The following is a 26,518-nucleotide window of genomic DNA, read 5'->3' as shown; positions in this document are numbered from 1 at the left end:
AGCACTTCATAGCAATGAAAAGGTCGCTAAATGCTACCATTCACTTTTGGGTCCTAGGAGCCCCTTTTGAAGTGCATTGTGGACAGGTAGAGCGGCCATTATCACTCACAGGTTACCTTGAGCACATGGAAACACACTGTTCCCATATCAGGCATCTCCACTGGACATTGAGCTTACAGTGTGATTACTTGCATTTATATAGCACAAGTCTATCTCAGAAGCAACAAAGTGATGTACCTTACATGCTAGATGATCTACAAGATTGTGTACACATCAAGAGGAGACAACACAAATACCATTTGCACATTGTTTTTCACTTTTTTAAGCACAGAGAGATTAAGTGATTTGCCGAGAATCGCACAATGCGGAGTCATGCACAAAGGCTGGGATTCAAATTTGGGCCCCCAGGTTTAAAGGTTGGCAGCTCTACTCGCTAGGCCACATCTCCTCCCTTTAAATCAGTTCTAATCCCTTTACCATCTCCTGTAGAAGGCTTTGACTGCTCGCTGTTTCAACTTTTGAGAGACAAGTTTAGAAAATAAGCAACTATAGTGACCAAATGAAATTAAATAGTCTTTAGCTTTCAAACACTGATGGCAAATATCAGAATCTCAAAAAACCAAATGGGGAGAGCTAGGACAGTTGGACGGCCGTCCTTGTCCCTAGAAGTATTTGATAACCAAAATTAGGCATTTGACAATTTGCGATGACACACATACGGTCATTCCTCTATGAATATATAGCACTCCTTAGCGCGAGTGCTAAAAATGCTTTAACACGTGGTAGCTATTTTTACCACTCACTTTTTCATGTCACTCACTTTGATTTTGAGAGGTCCTGAAGAAAGTCCCAATATTTTTTCAAGTAGGCTGAAACATGTCGACCATCATAGGGTAATAATAAGCTACACATAGTATATGTAGCCCATTATCCACTCTCTTGTTTTTAAACATACCCCAGATCACCAGGAATAAATTAACAGGTAGAATTCTGAAGGTAATTTTACATTTACACTCACTTCATCACATTCACCTACACCTCAACCAGCTCCACTGTAAACAGGTTTTGCAGCACAGCTGGGTAGCATTCGGCTACCTGGCTGGGACCCGATGACGAAGCATGACACCAACCAGCTTGGTGTGTGAGGGTTTTCTTAACAAACCTCTGAGGTGCCAGACACTCTAGTGTCAGACAGTCATTTATGTTGGCCGTCTTCTTTGGTTATCAAATATCAGTAACAACAACATATACTGCCCAATAACCAACTACTGCTACAGGACCTGGTTCAGCGAGTCTGTTTTGGCAATGGAACTAGGATAATTGACAATTACTCTACCTTACTACTTCACCTAAATATGCTGGAAACAAAGCTGTATTCTAAAGTTAGACAAGGCTCGCAACAGTGGCATCTCCCTATGAAAAGCAATCCCCTTGGCCTTGATATCAGAATCACTCTCACCCTATTTGTGGTTTAAAGCACTATTTGGAACTGCAGAACCAAGACAGTTTTTAATCCACCCTCCCATCTGGCCAAATTGTGCACTTCTTGGTAATCACATTTTGAACTTATTTCCCTGCTCCCTTCTTTGCAGATTGTGAGTACTGAATGTAAAAGCTGCTAGTAACAGCGTGGTTTAAAAAAGTCGACTGGATATTCCTTGGGGGAGTGGTGATGTGATCAATCTCATGGTATAAAGCAAACACAAGGAGATGATTGATGGCTTGCTGAAACCTTTCAGTCACTCACCCCCAGTCTTAGATCTGGGTTGAATCCATCATCATTCTTTAGTTCACTTCACCACCTCAGTTCAGACCCAGCTATATGCAAATTAGTCTTGACCCTGTGCCTCATGGAAACAGTCTTGCCCGAACATCCAAGCCAGGTCTTCCCTGAACCGAAAACAAGCATCCTGGGACTAGTTTCTGGGTAACACCCTTCACTATCCAGGCTAGCTTGAATACAGTGGCAAAGTAAGCGATTTAGGCCCAGATCTCTGTACTGGGGTGAATGTATGACATTGTTCTGCATTCTGTCCATCAATTGTTCTTTTTGCATTTGTCACGCCGAGTGGGACGGGTATGCCCAGACGTGGGTCCCGTGCTTTCCATGCCAATGGAGTCAAGTTATCCTGGCTGATGAGGGCTGAAAGCCTGAAACCGGTCTAGGATGCTTGTTTCCAGTCCAGGAAGGACCAGGCCTGGCAGTTCGGGCTGGACTATTCCCAATGGGCGCAGGGTCAAGACTGATTTGCATTTGGCAAGGTCCAAAATGGAATGGAATGGTGAGCAAAAAAAAAAAACGATTGATTTAGGACCAGATCTCTGTACTGAGGTGAATGTATGACACTGTTCTGCATTCTGTCCATCAATTGTTGTTTTTTGCAATCTCATGGTATAGTCACCAAAATGCAATATGATGGTAAATGCAAGTAGCAATGTGCTGCATTTCAGATCTACTACCTTAATAAACTGGTTGATCCTGGGCATATAATACATTCCCTGTGCCTCTATCCCCTTATCTGACAATAGCATTCTGAAAAGGGTCTCATGGGAGAAAAACAGCCAGCGTATACTGCCGGGACAGGTCTTCAGCATGGTCGTGAACAGATTCAGGATTTGCCCTCAGAGGAACGTGCTCTTGAAGCAGCTTTGTACAGGACCCATCCTCCTGTGCGGCACCTCCTATGTCCCACTCACCAATAAGTACCTTTCTAAAAGCTCATAGAGGGCTGAAAGGTTGAGAGTTATTTGCACTATGAGAAGGTAAAAACAGGCATGGAAACAAAATGCAGGAAAAACTACGTGCGACAATAACTAGGACTGCAGGACAAAACCGCAAAATGGAGACCGGCTGACCACTCAATAGATAGGGGGTTCATGGTAGTTTGCCTATGTGGGAGGTGTGAGGCTCAGCAATTCAAAACACGGCCTACTGAACGGGCAGCTGAGTGCTAGTGAAGGCTGCTGCAACAAAGTGCACCAACAGATGAAGTAAGACATGCGGATGCATACCCCATTTTTAGTCGCATCCCTATCATACAGTTGTGTGAGCAAGAAAAGACATATTTAAATCTCTCTGGAATTCACGGTTGCTTTTTTGTTTTCTTTTCCAAGTAGGAAAAGAGTCCCCCATCTTAACAATTTGGTCTGTAATGCATCTGCCTACAGGCAAGCCAGTGAAATGATCGAAAGACAGGTGAAATGCAAGATCAGACATTTAGATTAAGGAGGAAGTTTGCAGCTGCAATCAGGATTCTCAGTAGTTTGGAAATTAAGTGGAGAGGGGCTCAGAGGTATATACTGATGGTGCTATTGAGGCAGGAAAGTACTAAGGCGATGGGGGTTTATACCCTTTGACCGACATCTACTCAAGGGAAAAATATTACATTGGTTTGTTTTATGTAAATAGATCCTTTGTTAACATGATTAACTTGTTTCACAAGGAAGAATTACAGTGCATAATGACCTTCACATTCCTAACTTAGTCTGAAGTGTTCAGTGAGGTGACAAGTCCTATCTAGATGGCAGAGGGATGGATGATGGTTAATATCATGAGACCTAGAATATCCTTTGCTTGCCTAGTACCACTGTTAACCTAGCTTGCTCACTTCTTTGTTTTTTGTTTTTTAACTGATTTGTCTTCTTGGATACCCCCAGGGCACTTAATCACTGCATCAAACATTATTTCTAAAACAAATATACATATTTTTGATGTCCTGTTACAATCCCAAATTCTACTTGCAAACGGAAAATTTGTGCTACTTTTCCTATTTTTATGCCCTTCACAGATCTGAACGTCTATTGGACCTTTCAACAAATGCATTCTTGCAGCAAAATAATAGTTTTGTTTTAAGCCTTCCCTTTAATAACAATGGGAAGTGTCAAAATAATAAAGTAATTTATAAAGCGCCTGGTTACTTCTAACAAAGTGTCCCCGCGCTAAGGTTTCACTCCCAGATATAGGACCAGATAGACATGCTAGCAGAACTAACGACTCAGGTTCGTCTAAACAGCGAGGGTTTTAATTTCCTTCAGAAGGATAAATCATTTCTTCCCTGTCTAAGTAATTCCACATTTTGGAGGCTTAAAAACTAAACAACCACCTTCCAATACGTGATCTTTTCACGGTGGTAATACAGGCTAAAAAGGCCCTGCAGATCTAAGATTCCTGCTAGGTAAATACGGTTTAACAAAAGAGTGCAACTATCGAGGACCTTTATTATTCAAGATTCTATGGCAATAGCACCTGGCTTTAAAAAACAGCCTTTTTTACAAAATCTACGATCTACTATCAATGGCCTTTCTGTGAACTATTTCAAATCTGGCCTCAAAGCTACTAGAGGGGTCAGTTCCTCCAAGATGGTAAAGGACTTCAGATGGGGCCCGTTCAAGTAATGTGATGCAAACAGTGACAACACTATGGAAACACTCTATGCATGTAAGCCTCATCACAAAAAAAGGTGTATTAAGCAACTGAGCAGTGGCAGAAAGCACGTGGACAGTTAATCAAGTAGGTTATGGTCTCAAAGCACTTCCTATTAAGATAGTTCAGGTAAGAGGGAATACAGCCTTTACAACTCAGCATTTTCCTCGCATTTCCTTTACCATGTATGCCTTTATAACAAATTTGTAAGTATATTGCAGATAAGTGAAATCTATATATGTATATATTAGGAACTAGGGTAAAGGTGTTTTTAGGTCTCGTGACCTATCAATGCGCATGCGCATTGAGAGAAGCGAGACTATAGGGCTTTAAACAAAGTTTACCTAACTGTGGCGATTTGGTGCTGTGCCCGTGGCTTTTAGGTCAATGCGCAAGCGCATTGACCTAAAATGCGCGTGCACATCACCAAATCGCCGTCTGTTCCCTCAGCCGCACTCCTCCCACACCTTTGAAGCTTAGCTTAGCTTCACTTCAAAGGCCCCGGCTGCTTCACACCCTCATGCCGCTCTCCCCCTCCCCTGCCCGCCGTGTGCATTTCTCCCTTTCCCCCCTCCCCACAGCAATGCCCTCCGTCTTGTTTCCTTTCTTGTTTTTCTTTCAGGTGAGATATCTTTTCCATCATTTGCGATAATACAGTTCTCATATGCTCTAAATCACAGTTGCCATTTGACCTGTGGTTTACCAGGAATCTGGAGAAATGGACTGGGTTAATGATTAAATAACTTATTTGAAGCCATACTTTAACAAGTCAAACACACCTCAAAGCTAGTTAAGTCTTGAAAGTTGCCTCAATGCGTTCCTGCATATAAGCTTCTGTTGCAATAATAAACTGTGTGAGCAGTGAAAGGTTGTCTATATTTAGCGCACTCTACTCAAGCACATTATACTGAGCGTGTGTGACATTCCCAGCATGCACGGAGAAAACGTCACACAACCATGACGGCACGCATTGGTACACAAATGTCTCAGGAGGCTGACGTGCACAGCTTGGAACAGCGCGCGCAATAGACTCAAGGCAGTAGGATGTGGGGTTCAAAATCTGCACATGAAGCACGTAACGATGTAGTGATTTTTTTGTTTGAATCTGTTATTTGAGTTTTTCAAGATTTCCAAAATAGTACAACATGCACATAGCTCATATAATTGTTCGAGGTTCGTGTCAGACAGTTACAGGGAAATTAACTCGTGATTCAAATACTGCTAAAAATAAAACCGAAAACTGTAATAATAAAACAAGCACTGGCATAGCCAATAGGCCTCGCCTTTGGAACCTTATATGAACCCATCTCAACCCCTCACCCTCACCCCCTCACCCTCAACCCCTCACCCTCACCCTCACCCTCAACCCCTCACTCACCCCCTCACCCTCAACCCCTCACCCTCACCCCCTCACTCACCCTCAACCCCTCACCCTCACCCCCTCACCCTCACCCTCACTCACCCTCAACCCCTCACCCACCCTCAACCCCTCACCCTCACCCACCCTCAACCCCTCACCCTCACCCACCCTCAACCCCTCACCCACCCTCAACCCATCACCCTCACCCTCAACCCCTCACCCTCACTCACCCTCAACCCCTCACCCTCACTCACCCTCAACCACCCTCAACCTCAGTCACCCTCAACCCCTCACCCTCACTCACCCTCAACCCCCCTCACCCTCACCCTCACTCACCCTCATTCACCCTCACCCTCACTCACTCACCCTCACCCCCACTCACCCTCAACCCCTCACCCTCACTCACTCTCACCCCCACTCACCCTCAACCCCTCACCCTCAACCCCTCACCCTCACTCACTCACCCTCACTCACCCTCAACCCCTCACCCTCACTCACCCTCAACCCCTCACCCTCAACCCCTCACCCTCACTCACCCTCAACCCCTCACCCTCAACCCCTCACCCCCTCACCCTCAACCCCTCACCCTCACTCAACCCCTCACCCTCACTCACCCTCTCAACCCCTCAACCCCTCACCCTCACTCACCCACCCTCACTCACCCTCAACCCCTCACCCTCACTCACCCTCAACCCCTCACCCTCACTCACCCTCAACCCCTCACCCTCACTCACCCTCAACCCCTCACTCAACCTCAACCCCTCACCCTCACTCACCCTCAACCCCTCACCCTCAACCCCTCACCCTCAACCACTCACCCTCACTCACCCTCAACCCCTCACTCACCCTCAACCCCTCACCCTCAACCCCTCACCCTCAACCCCTCACCCTCAACCCCTCACTCACCCTCACAACACATATTGTGTTACAATAGGTGTCACATTTGCGAAAGATAAAACTATTGGCATTGTAAATAACAAAGCTATTAATTTCGCTATTTTCAAAACAAGCACATAAATAAAAAATGTGTCCTTTACAATACCAATAGCTCAAACTTTCCTAATGCGAGACCTATTGCATTGCTGTGCTTCTCTCCCCTGCTGCACTCTCCTGCTCTCTAGAGATGTGGCCTAACGACCAGAGCTGCCATCTAAGTCACGTAAATACAAAACATGTTGCATTCCAAATGCTATAGGTGTCACATTCGCGAAAGTTATAACTATTGGCATTGTAAATGACAAAGCCATCAATTTAGCAATTTTAAAAACCAACAAATAAATAAAATATGTCATTTACAAGACCAATAACTCCAACTTTTCTAATGCGAGACCTATTGCATTTCCAATGCTTGTTAGAGTTTAGGGTTATTTAAGGTATGGACTGGTATGGGTGATTTTAGGGGTGGTTAGGGGTATTGGGTGGTAAGGGTGCTTTTAGGGTTATGGGGTGGGTAGGGGTATTGGGTGGTAAGATCATTCTTAAGGTTATGGGGTGGGTAATGGTATTTTTAGGGTTATAGAGTTGTAGAAAACTGGAATATTGTTGCAGTTGTTCTCCCACGATTTGCCCCATTTTTGACTACTATTTGCTGGTTTTCAACTCTAACAGTGCACTGAACCTGCTAACCTGACCTAAAGGCCAGTGCTCTTTTCCCTAAAACAAGCACAAGTCTAATTGTAACCCAATTGGCAAGGAATTTAGAACCCCTAGAAGTACCTAGTAAATGGTACTCCTGGTACCCAAGGAATGGGTACTAAAGAGCGTCCCTAAAGGCTGTAGCATGTCTTATACCACCCAGTATCAAACACTTTGTCTTAATAAATCTGTACTGTTGCCAGTACTAGCTTTAATATGACATGCAACCTGAGGGCACTTTGAAGGTGCCTCTGAAACATCACTAGTCTTCTAGTGTGCTAGTTGACTGGACTCTTCCAGCCTGCCTATCCAGACACATTTTCTGATCCCCTGCAGGTGACAGCCCACGCTCTCCGGAGGTCAGGAACAATGTCTGCTCTGGTAGGAGGTTCTATCACCTCCTCCAACAGGATGGCTAGTGAATCTGCCTACAGAGGCCAGAGGCTCCAAAGCATCTTCTGCATTGGATATGCGATCCTGGCTTCCCCCAGAGTTAGGGAATCCCACACCCTGCCCTGAGGCCCATTTGGCACCAGGACAGGCGGGAAATTAGATAGTCAAGAGGTGTGTTGCACTACAATACTGGACACATCCCTAGGGTGGGTAGCTTGAAGTGAACATCCAAGAAAGGATTTCACCATCTTGGTTTTAGTGAAATTAGGAACTCTGGGACAGGGTGATGCCCACTCCTCAGAGGATGTGGTCATCTAGGGGGTGTAGTGATCCCAGGGGTAGGTAGCCCATTGGTTGCTTCGCTGCACGTCCCTTAATGCCCCTAAATTTACTATTGGAAGCGGAGAAAGATGAAGGACCAACAGAGCAAGAAAAGAGGACCTGCATCAAAGATTTCTGTCAAACCCTGACAGGCTGCTTGTACTTCACTAATCGCTGAGGCTGACTTCACAATGAGCTGAATACCTTCTCAAAACTCTTGGAGGACCATCCAGCACCTCAACCACTCCAAGGACCGCTGGTGCAATTACACACTGCACCAGCAGGCACTAACTGCAGTTGCCTGGTCCAACGTGCTGCCGACCCCCTGGCCCACTGAGGAAGCAGCACCCCAGCAAAAGGTTTTGATGCTCCAGGAGGTCAGATCCTTCTCCCCACGTAGTTTGGAGTCACTAGGACCCCAGGAGCCGCCCTGCACTAATACCCTGGGTACCGGAGCAGTTGCCACAACCAAGGCTTATTGCATGTCAAGTCCGGACACCACTGACACCTATCTACCGTCTAGGGGCGTCAGGATCCATGAGGCCAGCACCAAGAGTGGCCCTGGTGCTTTGTCTGCCCCCTTCACCAGGTCTCCAACAGAGAGTGAGAGCCTCTGACAGCACAACCTCGCCAGATAAAACACCTATGCACCCGAGTTCCACAGTCCGAGTCCACAAAAATCGATACTGGTCCTGTGTTACAGAGACCCTCAAGAACTGAGCTTCCCGTTAAGATTCTACCCTCTGATAAATCTAAACTACTCTGTCATAACTCCACAAAACAGAGCTTTTGGGATTATTCATTTAAACCCTGCAAGCCAAGAAGGGTAATCTGGGCTTTCTACAGTATACTTCATTTTGGTACACTACTTTAGTGCTAAAAGTGTTTTACGGTTTACGTGTGTTAAGGGTGTTCTGGGGGTTTAGGGGTGGGTAAGGGCATTGAGTGGTTAGGATAGTTTTAGTGTTTAGGGATGGGTACGGGTATTGGGTGGTAAAGGTATTTTTAGGTTGGTAAGGGTGTGTTTTGGGGGGCTAAGGGTATTGGGTAATAAGGGTAACTTTATTGTTTAGGGGAGGATGAGTTTAGGAGTCAAAAAGGGAATATATATGTGTGTGTGTATATATATATATATATATATATATATGTGTGTGTATATATATATATATACACACACACAACACATATAGACACATATATACATACACACACACACATATATGTATACATATATGTGCGTGGTAAAGGCATATGCGAGGGAAAGGCATACATCTGGAACCTTATATTCATTTGTACTGTTTCTAATTCCGAGAAGAAATTACTTGAGAAAATCCTTAGAGGAACAGAAAGCCATCTTCAGACTTGAACGTCCTTTGCTCTGACGAGGTGTTGAGCTATTTATTTGCAACTCCAAACCAACAATTTCAAGGGTATCTTGAGATCATTTTATACAATTTCTCTTTCCGAGACTTAAAAATTCATTAAGCGCTAAATATGTACTGGATGGTTTGAAGGTCAAATTGAAAAATTCCCAAATGTAAAACATTGCATTCAGATGCTACATACATACGCAAGAGGGAAAATGTCTGTTTAAAAAAATATAGCTAATGGGTAAATAAGAGGAGTTCTATGTGAATTTGAGGGCATTTAGTACTGGGTCAAATTCCCACATTTGGTGCCACTTCTCTTAGGGTCATCTATGGCAGCATTGGGGATGCAAATTAAGCCACATTTTTGCTGTTCCCGCATGGCATGCAAAGGGGGAGATAAAACTGTGCACGTGGTTCCCTCCAAGAAAAGAAAAACCGAAACATACCTGGTACATTCTATTCAGAAGGGTTCATTCAACCACCTGTGATTGCCCAGTACCTTATCTGAAAGCACCAACGTAAGGGGGGAGGTGCTGTTTGGAACCTGAAATGACTAACATTTACTCTGCTGGGAGAATTTACAGTGAACTTTTGAATTTTTATTTTTTTTACTTTTAAGAAGTTTATGTTACCTAGGTAGGGTTTTCCGAACTCTAAAATTTGATTTTGGTCAGCTCTAAACAAGCTCCTTCACATTAGCCCAGAACACTGCCCATAAACAAAGAACTGTCCAGGAACTGCCTGCTGACCAGATTAGAGAAGGAGCAATAGACTGACATCAAATTCCGTAACACGGTGTTGTTTTGTCTATCAAACACACAAAAGTTGATGGCAGGAATGCTTGCAATACGTATAACCACTGGAAATCACTTGGGGTGGCATTCCAACCCATCATTCTTTCGCCCACCATGTCACCTCAGATTAGACCTAATATATATCATACGCAAATCAGTATCAGTCCTACTCAAATAGGACCAGTCCAGCTGTTACTGCCATGCCAGGTCCTCTCTGACCCGGAACACAAGCAACATGATCATTGTTTAGTCCAAAAGAAGATCAGATCTATTTTTGAATCTTCATCTTTCTTGCCATGCACTGACAAAGAAGTCGTAACAGACACACATCAGTATGGATATTGTTTTAGGACAGCAAAATGAGGATGGCACAGGATTATAAAGATGGAAGGGTAATCAAATGTAAATTATTTTACCTTTTGTGGCAGTATCAAAATGAATCAACCCACTCACAGATCGACTTTCTTCCTCTATGCCGCCTTCACCATCAGCTTAAAGAAATTGAAAAGAAAACTGTTAGAGTGTAATAAGGTGTTTTTCCTAAACCTAAGAAGCAACTAGACGGTGATTAAAAATAATGAACGCCACGCAGACGGCACCAGAAAAATGAAGACACACAAATTATTGGTGATGTTAACAAATCACCTTTTATTCAGGAGGTAACGTGTATGTCATGGCCAGGTAGAGACATTTCATACTGTAAATCAAGACTGGTATGAAAAAAGTAAGAAGAGATTTTCATATACATGGGAAAGAAAGGTCAAAACATGTAGGCAAATTTACTGTGAGGTGCAGTGCTCAAACATGAGCTTCAAGCATTGGTGGACAGAAGGAATACACCATTTAATTAAAAAACAGAAATATATAGGGGATGCTTCATTCTTCAATTCACAGGTTTAAAATGAGATGATCAATGTCTGATGGAATTAGTGGCCTAATCCTCTAATGTGAGGAAATAGGGTGCATTATAAGGTGTGGTTGTGCAACCTCACCCTGTAACAAACACACTTATCAACCTCTTTAGGACCCTTAGGTTTTGTTTGTCAAAACCATTAGCTAAATCCTGAGGAGCTGAGCAGCAAGACTTACAAATAAGAACAAATGTAAAGCATTTAAACAGCACCAAAACAATTGAAGAGGAGACACTCATGAAATCAGACACCAATTTATAAAAACAGACTATATTTGTATAAGAATTTAGACACCAGAATGAAAATGAATCACCAGAGGGTTCCGGAGATCTAGATTTTGTAAGCACTAATAAATCAATCAATTTCACTCAACCACTAACAAGTGTCAATGCAGTTGGCTAGAGGTACTTGGGGCAACCAACTCCAGCAGGGAGCTAGTCAAGGGGAACAGTTACTTCCAAAGGAGAAGCAGTCGTTCAGCAATTCCAGGTACTTTATCCATGTTTCAATGGATTCTTATGGAGTGGTCCTGATGCAAGAGATGAAGGATGATGAAGATGCTTTTTGGATGTTGTCAATGCGACTTGGTTGACGGGGGTGAGGTGTTCTTGCGGGAATTTCTTGATCCATGAAGATGGTGAGGGGGTCCTGGTTGCAGGGTCAACGTCCCACTGAGTTCTATCTAATCATGTCAGAGTCCAGTCGCCACTGGACTACAAGTCGCTCATTGTATCAGACACAGGCCAATCCTTCCTGGGTCAATAACGTGCCTTCTGAGGGTCCCATCAAATCTCTGGCAGCACCCCCTGGTTTTGCGAACTCTGGTACAACTCTGTGGGTCGGTCTCTTGGTGCTTCAGGGCGGCAGTGGCAGCAGTTTGAAGACTTTGTTATACCTTTGCCCCAGCAGGCTTCTTCAGCTGTTGTGTCCCTATGCTGTGAACAGGTGGCCAGTCCGCTGGTCCTTTAAGCCTTGGCTTGATTGGCCTCTGGAGAGCTTCTCATTGAGTAGCACACCAGGCACAGTCCCTCTCTTCGCTAGCCAGCAGGTGCAGTCTTTGATGGTGCAGTCTTTCTTTGCTGGTCCCACAGTGCAGCAGGCTAGTCCTCCTTTGGCCTTCTTCCGATGTGTCCTATTTATCTTCAGAAAATACCCCCAGGGAAGGACGCAGGTGGAAGCCAATGTACTACCACGTTTCCTCCTTCCAGATGACAATTCCTGGGTAGCATGGCAGCTGGCTATCCCAGGATGCACCATACTGCCCACTCCCAACATGGCGTGACCCATCTCTCGACACTCAGAGGTTATTAGCCCACACCCAGAGGTGTGGCTACACGCCCCTGGAAAAGCAGTTTGACATCTGGCTTCTTATCTCCTGTCCCCAGTTCCAGCCTGTCTACCTAAACAATAGAGCAACTCTACTCCTAAATGTTACCCATTTGCCCTTCAAAGACAGCTTCTCCTTTGAAACTCACCTTTTGGGCTAACACATATATGGCTTCCTACAGGAGGGAAGTAACACCACTCTTCCATGCAGGCCCCTATTGTGTCCTTTCCTGGGAGTCATTAGCACAGCAGAAAGCTGTCTGCAGGACAAGCCCCATTTACATCAGTAAACGGGCACTGGAAATCTTGGGCAACTAAAGTATCAACTTCTAAAGTTGCACTTTGTCACTTTGACATTAAATTTGATTTAGCCATTAAATCCGATTTAATGGATGGATACTTTTGATACCAAACAGTACTAACGTTAGTCGCCCTATTCAAAAGTTAGCAGGGCTGTGTTGACTGCCTGTAACTCTGTATTTGCCAATGAGGCTATTAGCCTTTCCACAGTAATAACGACAAGATAGGGTTTTTATCGCTGGAACATTTAAAAGTACAGGTTCCACTTTATAACATGCATCACCCTGCCTGAGGGCTCGTTAGGCCTGCTATAGTGGTGACATGTACATTAAAAAAGGGAGGTTTGTACTGCGAGTTTTCTTTCCCTACGTCAACGCCCTTAACATTGGTTAGTAGCACGATGATAATAGATGGGCACTTAAGGAAAGTCACAAATAGACCATGTCACCCAAAAGAGTTCAATCTAGAGAATTCACTTTTTGACTATACCTCCCTTAAAGACTGCTAAAATAAGGTACAGTTTGGTAAAACATGGCGTTTTAAAAACATGGCGTTTAAAAAACATGGACTGGTGATTAATAGAATGTGTTCATAAATATTCTATGATTTTCACAGGAATATCTTAAGAGCAAATATTTTCTATGCTTAAGGGCACTATAGTTAACTTTTTGGGAGATTCAAAACTACTTTTATTGACCTGAGAGCATTTGTTTAATACATACTTTCTCTACAAACGTAAAGGTTCTCTAAATTCCTTCTCTGTAAGATACCTCTACAACCTTATGCATTTTAATTCTTCTGTTATCAATAGGAATTTTATCAATCATTTTGAAAACTACGTTCCAGACACATATGAGGAACGCAGACTTTCAATGAGTGCCTTTCTACCCATCAATTTTTTTTTTAATAACTATTCTATTGATTTTTGAGCAGACAAAGGTACATTGAATCAAGGAAAGATACCCAATGGCCCAAATAAAACGCAGCCGGTACAATCAGTGACAGAAGCATCTAAACGCAGCATGCACAATCGGCGTCACAGCTGGCAATCACCCGGGAGGAAAGACGAATGTCCTCCTGAGGGCCATGAGTACCGATGATATGATAGAAATCAATATGCATCTCTCTCCTTGAAGCGCACCCGTCCGCAAACTCCCCCCAACCAAGCCCTCCCTAACCCAACTCCCCCACCCCTCCTTCCCACCCCGGAACCAATGTGCCATGCGCCATGTAGGAACAATGTATTTCGCCCTTTAGGACTCATCCACAGGAGTCGGAGCATCCGTGAGCCTAAGCAATCGCAATTGCAGGTACTTGGGGCAGGTCACTTCATTGAATTCATGTCCCAGCAGCGAGAGGATCGGTTGCCATACCGTGTGGAAGGATGTTGTTGAGTTCGTGAGATTAGCTTGTATGCGCTCCATGCCAATAATGTACCATAATTTGTGCAGCCACCAAGTGTGCGAGGGGCGGGTTATAGTGCCCCAGAGGGATAAGATATGGTGTACAGCTGTGCCCAGGGCTATCCCCATTTGTTTCCCACGTGTGGATTTAAGTGGAAAAGTGAGTGCATTAGGCAGACCCAAGAGAGTGTAGGCGGGAAAGCGGGGAATCTCAGTTTTAAAGCAAGTGTCCACATCCTTAAGGACTTCCTCCCAAAACCCTTGCACCTCCCTACAATCCCAAAGTATGTGTGTTGGGGTGCCCGTTTCTCCACAACCTCTCCAACATTCAGAGCTACGGTCGGGATTAATTTTATGCAGTCGTGCTGGGGTCAAATGCCAGTAAATGGCCACTTTGACCGCCGCTTCCCTGCTCCCAACATTCTTTGCAGTGTGGTTAGACCTATAATAGATCTGCTGCCATTCCTTCAGAGAGAGGCCCTGGCCTAATTCTGCTTCCCATCGGCGCTGACCAGCTGATCTATCTCGTGATGTGCGAGGGTGCAACATGAGGTACAATTCAGAGATCATTTTACGATCTGAGTGCTTAGAGAGATGCCACTTCTCATAGGCCGTGAGCTTACGGCTAACCAAAGGGCGCATGTTGGATTGGAGCAGCCAGTGACGGAGCTGAAAATACTGAAACCGTTTGGGATCTTTGATGTCATACCAGTCAGGCAATTCAGAGTGGGGGATGAAGCCACGGAGATCAAAACGGTGACCCGCAGAACGGCAAGGCGATGTGCGACACTCAGGGAAAGCCCACGTGTCCGTGCCTGGGGGAAATTCGGGGTTATCAAAGAGGGGAGTAAGAGGCGAGGGGAAGGAGGTGAGATTCCTTTTCACAGCAACCGAGTCCCATACCTTCAGCACTGAGTGAGTAACGGGAGATTTATGCAGGTACGAGGGGCGATCAGACGGTTTCAGGAACGGAACTTTCCACAACGATAGACGGCCTATCGCCTATCCTGAAAGAGCCACCTCTTTTCGGATTCTGGTCTGCTCCATTCCACTAAATAGCGAAGTTGGACCACCTTGTAATAGTTCATAAGATTGGGGATCCCTAAACTGCCCTCAGCAGGAGGACGATAGGCCAAATCGCGACAAAGCCGTGACCGTTTCCCGGCCCAAATAAAGTGTTGTATCTCTGAATGCAGCGTGTGGATATAGAGCAGAGGGGGTGCAACTGGTATAGTCTGAAAAATATATAATATTTTGGGCAGTATAGACCTTTTTACTGCAGCCAGCGCAGGGGGGGGGGGGGGCAACTGGTATTGTCTAAAAAATATATAATATTTTGGGCAGTATAGACATTTTTACTGCAGCTACCCTACCTAACAGCGATAGGGGGTGCGTCCTCCAGCGGCGCAGGGCATTAGTCACTTGGGAGGTGAGATTGGTACAGTTACGGGTGAGTGTTAGGCCGGTAGATGGGGTTAGCGCGATCCCCAGGTATGGGATTTCGCGCTGGGTACGTAGTCCCCCTAGCTCCATAAAAGCATCCACCGGGGCATTCTCATGAAGGCCTAGGGGCAAGAGCATAGATTTCCCCACATTGACCTTAAAGCCCAATACCTTGCCGAACTCCTCAAGCTCCCACAGAAAAGCTGGAACGGAGCGTCGAGGTGAAGTAAGAGTCGCTAAAATGTCATCCGCATATAAACTGTGTGTTGTTCCCCCCCGCCCCCACCCCCCGAAGGGGATCCCAGATATGTGGGGATTGTCCTGAATCCGCTGAGCTAGGGGCTCGACGTATAGCGCAAAAAGCAGGGGAGAGAGGGGACACCACTGCATTGTGCCCCTCCGAGTATCAAAGGGTTTTTAGCATACCCCAGTGACCCTTATCGTTGCCTTAGGTTTGTCATAGCAACTCGCCACCCAGGCCCGAAAGCGATCTCCCACCACGAAATGTGCTAGCGTCCTATCTAAGAAACCCCAATCCACCCGGTCAAATGCTTTCTCATCATCAACCGAGAGCAGCAGGGCATCGAGGTCCATATAATGGGCTTTATCTATTAAATGCATGATCTTCTTGGTGTTATCGCTGCTTTGTCTATTGGGGATAAAGCCCGACTGGTCAGGTTCGATTATGCCGGGGAGGCGCGGGCCCAACCTTTCTGCTAGGACACCTGTAAATAATTTCAGATCTAGATTGAGGAGGGAAATCGGCCGATATGCTGCGCATTGGGTGGGATCCTTCCCCGGCTTGGGAAGGACAACGACGTCTGCCTCCAGCATCTCTGCCGGAATCGTTCCTGGGCCATGAAAGGAGTTGAACAAGCGTGTCAAGACTGGCGCTTAGGAGTGGCAAAAGGTCTTATAGAAACCAGCGGAAAATCCGTCCGAGCCCGGTGATTTCAACGGTTTGAGGCGGGATATCGCTACAATCACCTCCTCCACCCTAATGGGAGCGTCAAGCGCCGCCGCACCTGAAGCGTTAAGAGCTGTAGTGGCAGCCCGACTAAGGTATCCCTCATCTGCACCGTCAATGGTGGGGTCCCTGCTATATAAGGAGGCCTAGAAAGTTCGGAAGGCCTCAGCAATCTGATCGCCTTCGACCCGATCCCCGTTTGAGGTATGGATAGCCGCAATTCTGGAGCGCTCGGTGCACGCCCGGAGTTTGCTCGCGAGGAGCTTGCCTGTCCTGTCGCCCCCTATATATATTATAGGAGTGCTTGAACGGGAGAGCGGCATATTCACCTCTATCGAGGTCCAAACTAGCAAGTTGTGCTCTGGCTGCTTTGAGTTGCCACCACATGCGCGGGGCCCCGGTGCGGCTGTGTGCGCGCGCTCGTGTTCCAGCACCCTAGCTGCCAACTCCTCTCTCTTCTCCCTATGCTCGCGATTGTCAGCTGCGGAGATAGCGAAAAGCTCCCCGCTCACTACCGCTTTGAGAGATCCCCAGAGAGCCGTCAGTGGAGTCTCGGCGGTGTCATTAGATATTTAAGTAGTCCGTCATGCACTTTTGCAATTATCGGCAGGTGTCCGGCCGCTGCAACAGAGATTCCCGCAGTCTCCATTTCCCTCTCTGTTTGCCTGTGGGGCGCAGGTCGAGAGTCAACTGCACTGCTTCAAGATCGGACAACGCCGCCGGTATATTTTCGACCGAACGGACCAGAGCATTAAGTTCGGAGGACCCTATTAAGTGATTGAGGCGAGCATAGGTGTGGAGTACATGGGAATAAAAAGAGTATTGCGTGCTGTGGGGGATAGCTGCCCTCCAGATGTCTACCAGCCCTCTATCTTGGAGCCATTCTGACCCTACCTTCGAAATCGCCCCCGTGACCCCGTGCCTATGACCTGACCTGTCCTTCTCTAAATCCATAACTATGTTAAGATCCCCCCCAATAAGATCCGTCCGTCCTGATAACGGAGGATGTCCGAAATTTATTCAGTAAGAAATGGCTCTTGACCAGAATTGGGGGCATATATAGAACCTATAACTACAGAGGTGTCGCCCACCCAAAACCTGTATGCCAACAGTCTTCCTTTTGTCTCTGCTACCTTATCCCCAACCCTGCTCTGGAAGTGCCTCGCAAGGAGTATGGACACCCCCGCCCCCTTTTTATCCGGCATAGAGGAATAAAATTGGTGGGAAAGGCCCGGGACCTCATTCTATGCCAGTCTTTAGGTAGAAAATGTGTCTCCCGTAGTAGACAGAGGCCCCGAATTCTCTAGGTAGCTCAGAATCGCACGTCTCTTGATGGGAATGTTCAACCCCTTCACATTAAGAGTTAAGACTTGGGTCATAAGAAAGGACTTGGAAGTGGTGCAGTCATGTAGTGACCAATTATCAAGAGGGAAAAATCAAGCGGCGCTGCTATATAAGCTCCTTAGCGCATAAGAATCCTACTACATATCTACCCCAAAGATTGCACACAGGTTCCACCCACCCTCTACCCAGTAACCCTCTCCCTCCCAATCCCGATCCTCCCCCACCCTAACCAACCCTCCCCCAATCTCAAAAATTATCCAGCATCCGCAGCCTGAGCTGCAGTCACTCGGTCCTCAAGAAGTAGAATTTTCATGGTACCAGGGCGACCCAGGCTCCCCGCCCGCCGCCCCAAAGGTAGCTAGAAACTCATGCGTCTGCAGTCCCCATTGCCAGTTTAGAGAGAAAAAGCCAAAACTCTCTCAGTGTTCATTGTAGCTTGGTCTGGTTTTGTTCCGGAGTTAGGCGAGCGATGACGCCTTATCGTCTGCCATTCGTCCCTCAACGACCTCGGTGAAGGCTTTGGGGAGGAATCCGGACCGTTTTGAGCGAGGCCCAAAAGCTTGTTAGTTTCCTGGAGGGACCGGAATTGCTGGAGCTTACCGTTCCATTTGAAAATTATGCGAAAGGGATGGCCCCAAGAGTAGGCCACCCCCTTGGATTTAAGGAAAGCGGTCACCTCCCTAAAGGCTTTACGTTGCTGGAGTGATGGAGGCCAAATCCTGATAGAGAGCAATGGCGTGTCCTTGGCAAGTGATCGGTTGTTTCGAAAGGGCCTCTCTCAGAACACGTCCTTTGAGGGGGAAATCCGGCAGGAAGGCTAAGATGTCGGGTGGAGGGGCCAGGGCTTTCCTCCCTAAAACCCACACGGTGGGCTCGGTCGATGCGAACCTCAAAGTCCTGGTCAACCCCCAGTATGTCCCTGAAGAGGCCTTGAAGGTACCCCGTGACATCTTACCCCTTGGCTTGCAATGGAACGCCTCTCACCAGGATGTTATTCCTTAGAGACCTATTTTCGAGGTCCTCTGCATGAGCTTGCAAGTCCACCTGTTGGTCCAGAAGGCGGAGTACCTCCTGTTGCAGATGTTCAATTTCCTCCAATTTAGATCGATCCTCCTACTCAACAGCGGCCACTCGTTCGCCAAGTGCATCAACATCCCGGCGTATTTCGCGGACCTCCTGTTTTAGGGTTTTAAAATCGTCTCTGAGGGTGTTAAAGAGAGTTTCCAGAAAAGACCTAGTGATGGGCCCCTCTCACTCAGCCTGCCCGGTGGTGAAAGGCAATGCCGGTGATGCAAGTTGACCCTTATCGCCCAGCCTCGACCCCATGGTGAGCATGTCTTTTAATGTGCGGTCCCCCTTCTTCCTCACGGAAGACATGCCAGGGATAATGTTGCAGGGCACGCCCAATGGGAAACGCTCTCTAGGCGTAGCAGCCACTCCAGTTGTGAAGCCCCTAAACAAGTCCACCGGACCACAGCATTGACGGCAAATGCGAGCTCCGTCTGGCCTTGCGAGGCACGGTGCGGCGGGACAGCTGGAGGGCAACCACCATCAAAGAGAGTGCAGCGAGAATCAGGAGGGCGGTCCGCATTAAAAGTCCCCCCAGATCAAAGTCTCCAAGAGTAGCGCCTACATGTAAGGACCAGTGCTATGCCAGGTAGGCCTCCGAGTCCTGTCGTCCAGCTTCCACTGTCCGTAGTGCCCCACACTGGCCGGGTGACGCCTCCTTTGAGAACTAGACTCCTTCCACGAGGGAGACGCCGCAACCAGGCCCACTCAAAAGCACGGTCCACGGATCAACGCTGCAGAGACGGAAGCTCGCACTCCACAAGCTCCTACTTGCAGTTCCCAGGGCCTATGCAAGTAGGTCAGGTGCCGCCGTGGATCCCAGGAAGGCCTTTAACGTATCTGTAGACACCACACCCGCCTGCGTTGGTCAGGGCTCACTCGCGTGGTCCGGGCCCCGCACCCTGCAGTTCAGGCCGCAGATCCGCACCTCTGTCCCCTGGACGTCATCAGTAAGGGGGCCGGCGTCAATACACAGTTTGCGGGGGTACGAGAGCAGTGTCCAGCGAACGTCCGACGGGGGCCAGCCTTTCACCCAGTCTCAGGCCTACCCACGCAGCTCACCACAGGCAATTGACGAAGACAGCACCAGGCCAAGGTATAGACTCCCCCACAAAGGTCACATCCAGTCCACTGGGCCTCGCATAGGGAGTCGTCACCTCCACCTCCGCAAGCCTCGCGGTGGGGCCCAGGGGAACAAAGGCCTTCCCACACCGATCTCGGCAGGGCCGCAGCAGCGCGCTAGAGTTTCGTGCCTACCCGCCGCCTCCTCTGCTGCCTGTACTGTGTCCACTGGTGAAGCGGAGCACCCCCTGGCAGGGTGGGGGCCGCTCAATGCTCGCCGCTTGCTCCCCACAGTGGCGGTCAGATTGCTCAGGGCTCCAGAGCTCTCCCGGCACCGCAGAGCCGCTGCTCTCTTACCAGGCAGCCATCATCTTGCCCAAGCTTGTCCGGGCCGACCCGGGGCAAGCGGCACGGCAGTTTTCACCCTCAGGGCACGGCAGGATCTCTTCCGGGTGTGCCGCTCCGGTACACGCTCCGCAGGGGGGCCTCCCTAAGTCCGGAAAACGTCTGAAGCTCGCCGGAGCTGGCCAAAGCAATCGAAACAGCGTTCTAGGGGTAGGTAACTCGATCAACCTCTCTCGAAGGGCGCCGAGGGACCCCCACTCCTTGCGCTATACTTGCCAGCGCTTTGCGGGGGGAAGTGCAGAAAACACTGAGGGCGAAGGGCCACGGCGAGGAGCCTCAGCAAACCAAGTCGCCATCTTGGCCACACCCCCTTATTCATCAATTTTGAAATACCATGGCAACCCCAACCAACACCGAGGCTCAAAATCCTCAAAATAGATACCATACTCAAGTGCAGAATTACTCCACTACACAGTGACATAACCAGGATTTAAGGAGTCCAAGGTTTTACCTTTTAGAACCAAGCACATTTATATTATTAGGTTTATCATAGAATCTGCATGATCCCATCATGTTGCATTCAAATAATAGATATAGCACTAATGAACATTATACAGTCATTGCAGCTTGGATCATTTCCTTCAAAAATGAGCCGATAATAAATACACATAATGTTAGTAAATGTGCACATTCCGTGCAGAGAGGCAGAGTACATGCCCCTTAAATACATGTCTAGGTGAAAAATCAGCATAAAGCCTCCCAAGCAGAATTAGTTCCAAATTAAAAACATGTATTCAGTACTGCAAGTTGATCTAGGAGGATGGCATGACATTTTCACTGAAGACATTAACACTGAAGATAGATGATCTTTGTTGCGACAGATTTACTACACATTATGTTTACCCCAATGTCAAATAAAAAAAAACTTACAAGAATACAGTCTCATTGGCATATCATCCAAAATCAGCTGCAGAAGCCTTTGCGTATGGGAGCGCTGGCGGTTCAGTGATGTCACACGGAGTTCTATTGAGGCAGTCTTCATGAGCCAGGACATCTGGTTTAGGGCAGAGATCTCATGTTCTAAAAAGAAATAACAGACCAGTGGGTGAACAATCCCTGTAGACTTCTTCAAATATCGGGTGGGGGGGGGGGTGGGAGGGGGGGGGCAAGGGGGAGGTAGCTAGAAATAGTTACACTTTGCTTTCCTGGGGATAGCAATAGAGTCAAAGAGAGTGGAAGAGCACAATATCAAATCGAGGCTCCCTAATGGACATTCTTGTAGGACTCTCAACATCGATGTTCTGTCAGTGGCAGGTTTTCCACTGACGTACTGATGACTGATAGTGAAATTATTGGGTTTGTCATCTACCAGGAGGCGATGTCTCATGCCACAGCCATTTTTGGGATCCTTGATATAAAACAATGTGTTTGAAACTGCCTCCGACCTCCAAAATATTATGACAATTTACAAAATATAGGAGGTAGCGTAGAAAGCTGGCTCTTTATAGACTATACCAAAGTAAGTTATAGTGTGCAAAGTCCAGGGGATATCCAGAGGTGTAGCAGAGGCTAAATTAGGTAATAACTAAGAACAAAGGTTACTTACCTGTAAACCGTGGTTCTCCAGTATTGGTGTCTTTCATAGATTCACATGCTTGAATATTCCCAGTCGTCGACGTGGGAGTCCCACGGAACATAACATAGCAATAACATAACAATAGTATAGGTAAGAAAAAAATATAGAGTAGCATTGAAACAGAGTTTAATAAATAGAAAGACTTGTCATATTAATATATCCATGTAATTGTAAATAGTCCAAACTCCAGCCAATCAGGCGTTAGCAGCCTCTAGAATGTTCTCCTCAGAGGCTCAGGCCCTCCGATTTTCGTAGCACAAGAGTGACTAAGCGTCAAGTAGGAAAAGAGAGCCACTAAGGGGAGGAGGGTGGGTCGCATGTGAATCTAAAAAAATACACCAATACTGGAGAACCACAGTTTACAGGTAAGTTACTTTTGTTCTTCTCAAGTATTGGGGTGTCTTTCATAGATTCACAGGCTTGAATAAGAGTAGTTAGCAGTGATACCAAAACTATGCAAGGTAAACCATACATAATCGTAAAACACAGTACGATAAACAAAACTCCTGCATAGAAAAAACAGTTACCTTGTATACAGGAAGAGGGAGGCAACAAAGGCTCACCTTATTTAAAGTGATTACGTAGGACAGCTTGTCCCACGGCTCTATCAGCGTTGTCAGCAGCTTCCTGACAGTAGTGCTTGGTAAAGGTGTGTCTGTTGGACCATGTTGCAGCTCTGCAGATGTGCTGAAGAGGTACACCAGCAAACCGCGAGGTAGAAGAGGAAACTGTTTTGGTAGAATGTGCTCGAACAGTTGTAGCAAGTGTGTCATGGTCGGGACCCCGACCGCTGAGCCTCTCGTTTTCCCCGCTTACTGGAAAAGGGCCGCCGTCCTTTTCCGCGAGATGCGGGAGGAATGGAAGGGGGAGGCGGCATTCCCGGAACTACCGCTCCCAGCTGCCTTGCAGTGTGACGCGCGCGCACAGGAAGTGACGCGGCAAGAAGGTTCCGGTGGTCTATGAAAGCCAAAGCCGGAGACCGAAACACCGCTGATTATTCGAGTGCAAGGGTGCACACGTCCGGAGGCATCCAGCGATTTCAGACCTGCCAAATCTTCCTGTGCGGTGGGGTAAGGGTGTCGGTGACACCGCCAAGAGTCAATTTGCATATTTCGAGCGTTCGCTCCTAAGCGACAATTACGGGTGTTGGTGACACCGCCAAGAGTCAATGTGCATATTTCGAGCGTTCGCTCCTAAGCGACAGTTACCGTTGTCGGTGACACCGCCAAGAGTCAATTTGCGTATTTCGAGCGCTCGCTCCTAAGCGGCAGTTCATTTCTACACGAGGACATAGCGTGTCCTTAAGACAATAGCCTTGCTAGAACATTTCCAACGCTGAGAACTTTGCGTAACCTTCTACTGCGATTCACTCGCATCTGGGGGTGAACTCTGATACCAGGTGGTATATTGTTTCGATACTCAAGGATAGACCTTTCTCACAACACAACCTACATATTTAAAGGCATCGTTTGATTTACAAACTCTTTATTGAATACCAGGATTTATATGTATTTAATGTGTGTGTATGTTTGTCTCATCTTTGCAGGGGGTCATAGAGTGGTACCTGGAGTAGCCTATCCTTCTTCCCTTGTGAAGCCTACATACACACCCATACGGGTGGGTACCGGACATCGTTATCTTTCCCCCATAAAAAATGCATAAGTGATGATTTCTAATCATGGTGAGGTGATGTTTATATGTTGTTCCTTTATCAACAGTACCCAGTTTGAGTTTTATATAAAGGTCTGCTACTACGTAGAAAACTAGGTAGCCCAGCGAAGGCTTAGATGACTACCCAATTGTCCTTCTTTGCATGGCTGCACATCATGGTTAATTTTCTTTACAGGTAGACAGGGGCTCCTATGTGGAAATAAGCAGGGTCTGTTATACTTGTTTATGTTGAACCTATGACTTACGGAAACCTTTCATTCTTTACAGGTCTCCCTCCCCGCTGTTCCCATCCTTTCCTTCCCTCGATTGACCCCTCAATCTTCCGAGCCTTTATGGCAGTTCGGAATTGAGGTTGTCAATAGGGGGACCCATTTGAGCAACGAGCTGATCCTGAGAGGCCGATCCTGAGAGGCGAACGACAAAGTGGTTTCCCAGCTTGCTGATGGCAAAAACCAACTGCAGTAGATATCCAGCGTACAATCGTCTGTTTGGTGACTGGATGCCCCTTTCACATCCGTCCGTAGGCTACAAAAAGTTGATCAGTCTTACAGATAGTAGCCGTTCTTTGAAGATCAAATTTCAGACATCACTTGACATCTAATGAATGTAATGCTTTCTCCGCTGATGATGGAGGATTAGGAAAAAAAGTCTTTAAAATGACCGCCTCATTAAGATAGAAATCAGATGGCACTTTGGGGATAAAGGCCGGATTGGTGAGGAACAAGATATAGTCCTTGGTGAATTGTAGAAAAGGTGGTTTTGTAGTAAACGCCTGAATGTCACTGACTCAACGAGAAGAGGTGAGAGCCAACAGCAGTGAAGTCTTCCAAGAAATGAATTTGAGATCGACCTTATGGATAGGCTCAAACTGGGCTTTCATGAGCTGTGCCAATACAATGTTTAAATGCCAAGGAGGAGGCGGGTGACGAATTGGGGGAAACATTCGAAATAGGCCCTTCAAGAATTGTTGAATTACTCTGGAGGAGTAAAGAGGTGGAGCCATCCTGCCGAAATCTTGAAATTGCAGCCAGAAACAACTTTAAGGGTAGCATGGGAGAGGCCTGATTTTGCCAGATGTAAAAAAAGAAAGGCAAAAGTTGGTCTTGTGTAGAGTTAATGGGGTGTACGTTAGCAGTTTCACACCAAAGACAGAACCGTTTGCATTTGAGTTTGTAGGTTTTCACACTGGAGGCTGCCCTAGCCTTTGCAAGAACTTCCCTGCAGTCTTTAGGAATGTTCAAGTTGGCAAACTCATAGTGCTCAGGTTCCAGGCCGCTAAACGAAGAGATGCCAGATCGTGATGACACACCTGTCCCTGATCCATTGTAAGAAGATCTGGAATTGGGCAGATCAGAATCGGATTGCACTGCGACAGGAGCAGGAGTTCTGTAAACCAGATTTGTCGAGGCCACCTGGGAGCTATTAGAATAATGTGGCAAGGCTCCCTCTCATTTTCCGAAGCACCTTGGGGACCAGAGGAATCGGCAGAAAAGCGTAGGCATATATTTTTGACCAGTTCATCAAAAAAAGCATTCCAGCACGACTCTGGTTGGGGAAACCAACTTGCGTAGAATGGGTATTTGCGGTTCAGATTGGTTGCGAACAGATCCAGATTGGGGGGGACCCCATAACCGAAAGATGTGATCCAGTGTGGGTTGATGCAATTCCCACTCATGGTAGGATGAGGTTGACCTGCTCAGGGAGTCCGCTAGAATGTTGGATTTTGCCGAATCATGTACTGCCGTCAAGAGTGATTTGATGCTGGATCGCCCAATCCCAGATTTAGTGAGCCTGAAGGGATAGCAAAATGGACCTTGTGCCCCCTTGTTTGTTTATATAGTGCATGTATGTTGTGTTGTCCGTCCAGATCAACACCGAAGCTCCCTGAATGATGGTGCGAAAAGCCTTTAGCCCCAGAAATATGGCCAATAACTCCAGAAGGTTAATGTGCTAGTTCACCTTCGAGGGACACGTCTGTTGTGAGAGTGAAACTTGGGGTGTTCTCCAGAAATGGAAGGCCTGATGATACGTTTGTTTCGAGGGTCCACCATAACAGAGCTGTTTTCATCTGGGAGGTGACCTTGACCATATTGTTGAAGGATCCTGAAACTTGAGTCCATTGCTTGTCGAGTTCCTCCTGGATGGGTCTCATTTTCAGGCAGCAGTGAGAGACTAGGGGAATGCAAGAGGACAGCATCCCCAGCAAAGACTTCAACGGCCGAACAGAAACGGACTTTCCTGACTAGACGGAATTAGCTAGATTGCAAAGTCGTTGATACCTTTCGAGGGACACAAACGCTTTTGTCAGTTTCATGACTATTATAGCCCCCAAGAATGTCCTGAGTTGAGCAGGATCAAATGGAGACTTTTCCAGGTTGAAAGTAAGGCCCAGAGACTGGAAGAAGGACACTGCAAAGTAATGTATGACAGGATGCCAGTACGAACGACTGTGCCTTTAGAAGACAGTCGTCGAGATAGGGAAATATCTGTAAGCCTTGTAGACGAAGATACGTTGCCACAGGTGCCAGGATCTTGGTAAACACCCGGGGCGCAGAACGGAGGCCAAAAGGAAGGACCTTGAATTGGAAATCACTACCAGCCACTCTGAATCTGAGGAAAATTCTGTACCTGCGAAGAATTGGGACATGAAAATAGGCATCTTGATGGTCCAGTGTGGTCATGTATTCATTCTGGAATAGTAAAGGAAGCACCTCCTGAAAAGACAACATTAGAAATGTTTCCTTTC

At 46.9% G+C, this 26,518-nt stretch overlaps 1 protein-coding gene across 2 annotated transcripts in view; it reads right to left on the bottom strand.

The window, feature by feature from the left end:
- The window catches only part of NUP205 (nucleoporin 205), a 920,380-nt gene that overhangs the window by 292,143 nt on the left and 601,719 nt on the right, over nucleotides 1–26,518 (bottom strand). For both annotated transcript variants that reach the window (XM_078671666.1, XM_078671676.1), the window contains exons 24-25: nucleotides 21,396–21,545; nucleotides 10,713–10,787 (exon numbers count right to left, since the gene is read on the bottom strand). In XM_078671666.1, the coding sequence (XP_078527792.1) occupies nucleotides 10,713–10,787; nucleotides 21,396–21,545 (225 nt within the window). The remainder of the gene's footprint in view (nucleotides 1–10,712; nucleotides 10,788–21,395; nucleotides 21,546–26,518) is intronic.

This window comes from Lissotriton helveticus, chromosome 1_1 (genome assembly GCF_964261635.1).
Source record: "Lissotriton helveticus chromosome 1_1, aLisHel1.1, whole genome shotgun sequence".
In the NCBI taxonomy this organism is placed as follows: domain Eukaryota; kingdom Metazoa; phylum Chordata; class Amphibia; order Caudata; family Salamandridae; genus Lissotriton; species Lissotriton helveticus.
This window is presented reverse-complemented; position numbering and strand designations above follow the sequence as displayed.